This window comes from Nomascus leucogenys, chromosome 7b (assembly GCF_006542625.1).
Source record: "Nomascus leucogenys isolate Asia chromosome 7b, Asia_NLE_v1, whole genome shotgun sequence".
Taxonomy (NCBI): domain Eukaryota; kingdom Metazoa; phylum Chordata; class Mammalia; order Primates; family Hylobatidae; genus Nomascus; species Nomascus leucogenys.
In genome coordinates, this window is record NC_044387.1 from 66343741 (window position 1) to 66351619 (window position 7879).

The following is a 7879-nucleotide window of genomic DNA, read 5'->3' on the forward strand; positions in this document are numbered from 1 at the left end:
ATCTTTTTTGTATTATTTATTTTATGTCTAGCTGATTAATAGGGGATTTTAGAGTTATTTTAGCCTAACCAGCCCCTTTGAACAGTTGAAGAAGCTATGATGCATGGCAGGCAATAAGTTTTAGACACAGGTCTTTTGATTGTGTGGTTGACCTACTCAAGCCAACTCTAGAGAAAAAAATGGTTTATTTTAGAGAATCTCATGAAAATCCAAGGACAGGAATCAAAATTTAGCCTCTAAGAATGGAGGCAATAAGGATTCCATTTTAAACTGACATATAAAGAACTTGAAAATCACCACTTCATCCTTACCACAAGAAAATGCTGGCAAAACTGAAAATCAAGGACTTTTGGACCCATAGGGAAGCACCACACCGAAATCTAGAGACAGGTGCACCCGGACAGTCGCAGCCAAGATCTGCTTATCTAGAGCAGAAACCACTGGAGCCATGAACTATTAGATTGTTTTGAAAAATTAAGTGATTATTTTGAAGAATTGCTGGAGGCTGAGTTTGGACTAGTGCAAAAGTGAGAAACTCCTTGACGTTGCAGTCTTAGGGGAATCCCCACAGTTTCACGGACTGTACTTCCAAGAACAGTGTTGTCACAGTGGAGATTCAACCAAAAAAAAAAAAAAAAGTCCTCTCATGGCTCTGGCAGAAGGCGGAAAAGAGAAATCATTATGTAATAAGCCCAGAGCCTTCTCATAGGCCTACTCTCCAGGGGAAAAGACTGTCTGAGCTTTTTCCCAGCTGGGATAATGGCATTCCTTCCACTCCATTCCCAGCTGATGCTTTTTTTTCTCACCTAAAAGAGGGAGGGGAACATAGTCAATAGGAGTCAGGGCTTGGGGCAACTAGATTAAAAACTCAGTAGCCAGTGAATGCACAAGGGAGTGGGAGTAGGGGAAATCTATATCACTGGAAAAACACTTGTGAAGTCACAGCCCAGAAACACAGGACCAATTAAAAGACTGATATTTAATTTTAAGATTATAGGACCCTCCCCCATTAAACCTTGCCATCATACCACCAGGGCTTTAATATTGTAACAGTGGATTACAGTTATAAGAGATGCCAGACACAGACTCTCTCTCTGAGGAGGAGTACTTAAGGAAGCCTCAAGTCAAGAGGAAAGACAAAAACAAGGACATGAGGAATTTGAAGCCTCTAGTACCTGTGCCTACTCCAAATATTAAATACAGCTCAACTCCTAGCCAGACTAATATGCATCCTCACACTAAAAGCCTGTTTATTTCAGTTTCTGTTACCCAATAACATGTATACATTTCAATAAAATTACAAGGTATGCCAAGAAGCAAGAAAAGACATAATATGAAGAGACAAAGCAATAATCAGAACAAGACTCAGATATGGCATAGATGTTGGAATTATCAAACAGGGAATTTAAAATAACTGATTAATATACTAAGAGATCTAATGGAAAAATAGACAACATGCAACAACTGATCGGTAATGTAAACAGGGAGATGGAGACTCTATGAAGAAATCAAAAGGAAATGCTAGGAATTTCTGAAACTAGCAAAAATGAAAAAAGCCTTCAATGAGCTCCTCAGTGGACTCGACATGGCCAAGGAAAAAGATCAGTGAGCTTAAAACAAGCCATTAGAAATTCACAAACTCAAATGCAAGATAAAAAAGAATAAAAGCATGGAACAGAACATTCAAAAACTGTTGGAAAATTCCCAAAGATACACAATTATGGAATACTAAAAGGAGAAAAAAGAAGAAATGTTTGAAGTAATGATGCCTGAAAACTATCCAAAATTAATGACAGACACCAAACCACATATCCAGAAAACTCAGTGAACACTAAACAGGATAAATAAACAACAACATCAAATCCACACATAACCATATATTTGAACTGCAGAAAACCAGACAAAAAGAATGCAGGCCATTCTCACGTGAACCAGAAAGTCTCAGTCATGCACTTCTCTCCGTCTTGTTCCTGCACCATTCTAGATTTTAACTCTTTCATAACTGTTTTTTATATGGACTATCAAGGCCTTTCTAGCTTAAATTTTATCTCATTACTTTAGAGCTTTAGTTTACTTTAGCACTTTACAGTTTATTGGTTCCAAATTTTGGATTCCTGACAGAAATCTTCTGGTGGCAACAGGGGTCACTGAGGAATCTATGGGTAGGTTTCCCAGAATCAGGTGCTCACCTCAATCTGTGTTTCAGGAGGTGGGATAATAAAGCATAAATATGGTTCCTGCTTATTTATCAAGAACCGTTTGGAAGGCACTTTTTCTTGGAGTCGATGGGTAAAACAGGCCGTGATGTATACTTCCACCACAGAATAATAGGTAGATCAGTGAGTTCCAGAGGAGTGAACTAACTGATTTAAGCAGCCAGTATGACTTACAGTCAAACCTACCTATCCTAACTAGCATTTACTCAGTGATCTCACTGTGACATGGCTTAGAAACGACTTGTTAAGAAAAATATTTGGCCTTTTGTTTTTTGAGACAGGATCTTGCTCTGTTGAAGTGCAATGGCACCATCACAGCTCATTGCAGCCTCAACCTCCTGGGCTCAAGCAATCCTCCTACCTCAACCTTCTGAGTAGCTGGGATTACAAGTGCATGCCACCACGCCTGGCTAAATTTTTGTATCTTTAGTAGAGACAGGATTTTGCCATGTTGGCCATGTTGGTCTTGAAATCCTATACTCAAGCAATCTACCTGCCTTGGCCTCCCAAAGTCCTAGTATCACAGGCATGAGCCACCGTGCCTGGCCTTTATTTTCAATTGTGGAAAAAAGACACAACATAGGCAGGGTGCAGTGGCTCACACCTGTAATCTTGGCAATTTGGGAGGCAAAGGTGGGAGAATCACTTGAGGCCACAGTTCAGGACCAGCCTGGGCAACATGGCAAGAGCCCATCTCTACACAAGATAAAGTAAAATTTAGTCCGGGTGTGGTGGCTCATGCCTGTAGTCCCAGCTACTTGGGAGGATGAAGTGGGGAGGATGGCTTGAGCCCAGGAGTTCAATTCTGCAGTGAAATATGATCTCTGGACTACACTACAACCTGGACAACAAAGCAAGACTGTCTCTAGAAAACAAACACACAAACAACATAAAATTCACCCTTTCAATTTCCAAGTATACAAGACCATCAACCACACGCATATTGCTGTGCAACAGATGCCCAGAACCACCCCCACCCTGCATGACTGAAATGCTATAGCCACTGAACAAACTTCCCACTGTTTCTTCCCCCAGCCCTTGGCAACCACCATTCTATTTTCTATTTCTATGAGTTTGACTATTTTAGCCACCTCATATAAGTGGAATCATGCAGTATTTGTCTTTTCTGACTGGCTTATTTCACTTAGCATAACATCCTCTAGGTTCATCCATGTTGTAACCTATGACAGGATTTCATTTTTTAAGGCTGAATAATATTTCATTGTTTGTCCATACCACATTTTCTTTATCCCTTTATCTGTCAATAAACAGGTTGCTTTCCCCTCTTGACTGTCATGAATGGTGCTACAAATGTGAATAGTGCTGGGTGTGCAAATACCTCTTTGAAACCTTATCTTTAACTCTTTTGGATATATACCTAGAAGTGGAATTGCTGGATGTATTACTTGTTCTCACGCTGCTATAAAGATCTGCCCAAGACTGGCTAATTTATAAAGGAAAGAGGTTTAGTTGACTCGCAGTTTCACATGGCTGGGGAGGCCTCAGGAAACTTACAATCGTGGCAGAAGGGAAACCAAACACATCCCTCTTCACATGATGGCAGCAAGGAGAAGTGCCAGGCAAAGAGGGAAAAGCCCCTTATAAAACGGTCAGATCTTGTGAGAACTCACTCACTATCACAAGATCAGCAGCATGGGGGTAACCACGCCCATGATTCAGTTACCTCCTACCAGGTCCCTCCCACAACATGTGGGGATTATGGGAACTACAATTCAAAATGAGATTTGAGAGGGGACACAGTCAAACCATGTCACTGGATCAATATGGTAGTTCTATTTTTAATTTTTGAGGAACCTCCATACTGTTTTGCATAACGGCTGCATCATTTTACATTCCCAACAGTGTACCAGGGTTCCAATTTCCTCACATCCTCACCAACAGTTTCTGTAACCCTTTTTTTTTTTTTTTTTTGAGATGGAGTTTTGCTCTTGTTGCCCAGGCTGGAGTGCAGTGGCACGATCCCGGCTCACTGCAACCTCTGCCTCCTGGGTTCAAGCGGTTCTCCTGCCTCAGCCTCCCGGGTAGCTGGGATTATAGACATGGGCCACCACATCCAGCTAATTTTGTATTTTTCATGGAGTTGGGGTTTCTCCATGTTGGTCAGGCTGGTCTCGAATTCCTGACCTCAGGTGATCTACCTGCCTTGGCCTCCCAAAGTGCTGGAATTACAGGCCTGAGCCACCGCACCTAGCCCACTTTCTGTAACTCTTACCGTTACTTTCTGTTTTGGTAGTGGCTATCCTAAAGGGTGTGAGGTGTTGGCTTTGATTTACATTTCCCTGATGATTAGTAATGTTGTGCATGTTTTTATATGCTTAATGCCCATTTGTATATCTTCTTTGGATAAATGTCTATTTAATTCCTTTGCTCATTTATTAATCAAGTTATCTTTTTTTGTTATAAAGTTGTAGAAGTTCTTTATATATTCTGAATATTAACCGCTTATCAGATATATGGTTTGCACATAGACCTTTAAATTACTATTATTATTCCTGCTCTTCCCTTATAAAGTTATCAGTCTATTTAATTCTAGAAATGTCATTGCTTCCTAGAGATTTGCTACACATACTACATCTTTATTTCAAATCAAGAATCTGAGAAATCACACCACCTCTTTTGCAAAACCAGTGGTGTTACTGGTGCCAGAAACTTTCTTCCTACTAGCTCCAGTCACTTGGGGCTCTTAAAATAATAGAGGACACAAAAACCATTTTTTCTCAATGACTCTCAGAACATTTTATTGCCTGTCACGTATTATTACTGTTGTTATGGCTTGCTTGTGTCCCTCCTCCCAAAAAATATGTTGAATTCTAATCTCCAGTACCTCAGAGTATGATCTTATTTGGGAATAAGGTTGTTGCAGATGTAATTAGTTAAGATGCAATCATGCTAGAGTAGGGTGGGCCTCTAATCCAATAGGACTGGTGTCCTTGTAAGAAGGCAACACGTGGCAAAGACACACAGGGAAAATGTCATGTGATGATGAAGGCAGAGATTGGAGTGATGCAGCCAGCTGCCAGACAAAGAACACCAAAGGTTGCAGCAAACATCAGAAACTAGGAAGAGGCAAAGGAGGATTCCCCTACAGGTTTCAGAGGGAGCATGGCCCGGCCAGCACCTTGGTTTCAGACTTTCAGCCTCCACAACTGAGAGATAATAAATTTGTTGTTTTATGCCATCTAGTTTGTGGTACATTTTAATGGCAGCCTTTTTGCTTCTGTTTATATTCCACAATTTATACCATGTCTTGGCCTTAAATTCAGTATTGGGCTTTGAATATTCCAAATTCTTAAATAGACATTTTTCCAAAGAAGATCTACAAATGGCCAGTAAGCATACAAAAAGATGTTCAACATTACTAATCATCAGAAAAATATAAGTCAAAGCCACAGTGAGATATTGAGATACCACCTCACACCCTTTGGGATAGCCACTACCAAAACAGAAAGTAATGGTAACAGTTACAGAAAGTGTTGGTAAGGATGTGAAGAAACTGGAACCCTGGGGAACTAATACAGCTGTCAAACTATCTGACACTGCCTCAGAGAGAGAAACGTCTACAAAGATTTTATAACTACCCCTGCCAATCCCCACTGCCCAAATAAGAATATATTCTTTCACCTCCCAATTCTGCTTCCCTGAGCACCTTGGAAACCCATAAAATGAAAGGAACACATGAGATTCCTGGTATTTGTCTTATCCGGGTACTTTGCTTCCTTTTATATCCCACGATTCATACCACATCTTGGCCTTAAATTCAGTATTGGGCTTTGAATATTCCAAATACCTAAAGTTCACAAGTCTGAGAGGTTGATTTCCCTTATAAGAGGGACTCAGAAAATTTTAGAGACGTTCTAAAAAAAATTAGTGATGAGCAACAGAAAAGCCATTATGAAATGTTTGGCCACTCAAGCTATTCTGCCTTGAGGAGACAAGGTCTGACACTCAGCAGAGGGTGGGGAAAGGCATAGTATATAAAGTGTTCTGCTATTATAAAACGCATTTCCGTTCCATTCAACTTTTTATAACACGCATTCACCTTCTCTAGCATCAAACTCTATCTTATGGCATTTACATTACAAATTTTTAGCTCAAAATAATATCTTCATAATTTGCTCAAAAATTGTACTACGTATTGGTGTCTCAAAACAACAGATACGACCGGGGTTCAGCGCTCGGGTGAGGAGCTGGTGGCGCTGGCAGGTTCCAGGCGATTCGAGGTCCAGCTAGGATGATCGAGGTTGTTTGCAACGACCGTCTGGGGAAGAAGGTCCGCGTTAAATGCAACACGGATGATACCATCGGGGACCTTAAGAAGCTGATTGCAGCCCAAACTGGCACCCGTTGGAACAAGATTGTCCTGAAGAAGTGGTACACGATTTTTAAGGACCACGTGTCTCTGGGGGACTATGAAATCCACGATGGGATGAACCTGGAGCTTTATTATCAATAGATGAGAATCCTCATCTTCCTGCCCCGCTTTGCTCTCCCATCCTCATCCCCCACACTGGGATAGATGCTTGTTTGTAAAAACTCACCTTAATAAACACTTAGATGTTAAAAAAAAAAAAAAAAAAAACAGATACTTCACGACACATAATATACCTACTTTCCAACATCAAGAAAGTATACCCAGTGAAATTTGTATGCTGTTTATGCTGCCTTTTTACACAGTTTTCTACTTAAATGGCTCTTGATTAGTGAATTAATCCTAAGCAGGGTGGCAGGAGGAAATGCCATGGGTATAGTGTATATTATTCAAATGTATTTGTAGAAAGAAGACCAGGCCAGGCGCTGTGGCTCACGCCTGTAATCCCAGCACTTTGAGAGGCCGAGGTGGGCAGATCACCTGAGGTCAGAAGTTCGAGACCAGCCTGGCCAACATGGTGAAACCCTGTCTCTACTAAAAATACAAAAATTAGCCAGGCATGATGGCAGGCATCTGTAATCCCAGGTACTCAGGAGGCTGAGGCAGGAAAGTTACTTGAACCTGGGAGGCAGAGGTTGCAGTGAGTGGAGATCGTGCCACCGTACTCTGGCCTGAGCAACAGAGTGAGACTCCATCTCAAAAAAAGAGAAAGTAGATCAGCATGGCAGGAAATAATAAATGGTGCTGTTCAGTGGCCCAAGGTAAATGCATAATAAATATTTATTGAATGAATGGATGAATGAACAAATTCTGAGCAAAGTTAATATGTAGACACAGAGACAAAGAGACAAAGCCATAGATTAAACAGTCCCTTCACAGAGTGACAAATCAAAGGGCAGTAATATATTGAATTAATACAATTTTCCAAATACCCTAAAATGGCATTCGTCAGGATACTCACATTTTTGTAGAAAACATTGCATGTCTTAGCTCAAAGCATCTCTCAGTGTACCTCTGAAAATTCGGAAACAGGTAGGTAAATACCAGTGCACATTATAAATCTGCCACCACGCAGACTAAATGTCCAAAGGATATGGAGTGAAGTATTAACCTTGGTCATTCTAGGATTGTCTGTCCCAGGTCCTGGCACATTCTTTCTGTGCATCCTTAAACTTTTGGATCCCAAATTAGCACATAGTGAGAAAAGAGATAAGGAGAGTCAAACTTGGATATGTATTTGACTAAGCCACCAACATAGGCAAATAAGCTTCCT

General features: G+C 40.8%; 1 protein-coding gene across 1 annotated transcript; it reads left to right on the forward strand.

Annotated features, from left to right (window-relative positions):
* The first annotated feature begins 6398 nt into the window (after positions 1-6398).
* Positions 6399-6816, forward strand: LOC115836030 (ubiquitin-like protein 5). Its single transcript, XM_030816200.1, has one exon. The coding sequence runs from the start codon at positions 6469-6471 to the stop codon at positions 6688-6690; it is 222 nt and encodes a 73-aa protein (XP_030672060.1). The 5' UTR covers positions 6399-6468; the 3' UTR covers positions 6691-6816.
* The last annotated feature ends 1063 nt before the right edge of the window (positions 6817-7879 follow it).

Bases quoted from the DNA above. Each gene is read 5' to 3' on its own strand.
- LOC115836030 (XM_030816200.1), top strand. From the start codon at position 6,469: ATGATCGAGGTTGTTTGCAACGACCGTCTGGGGAAGAAGGTCCGCGTT.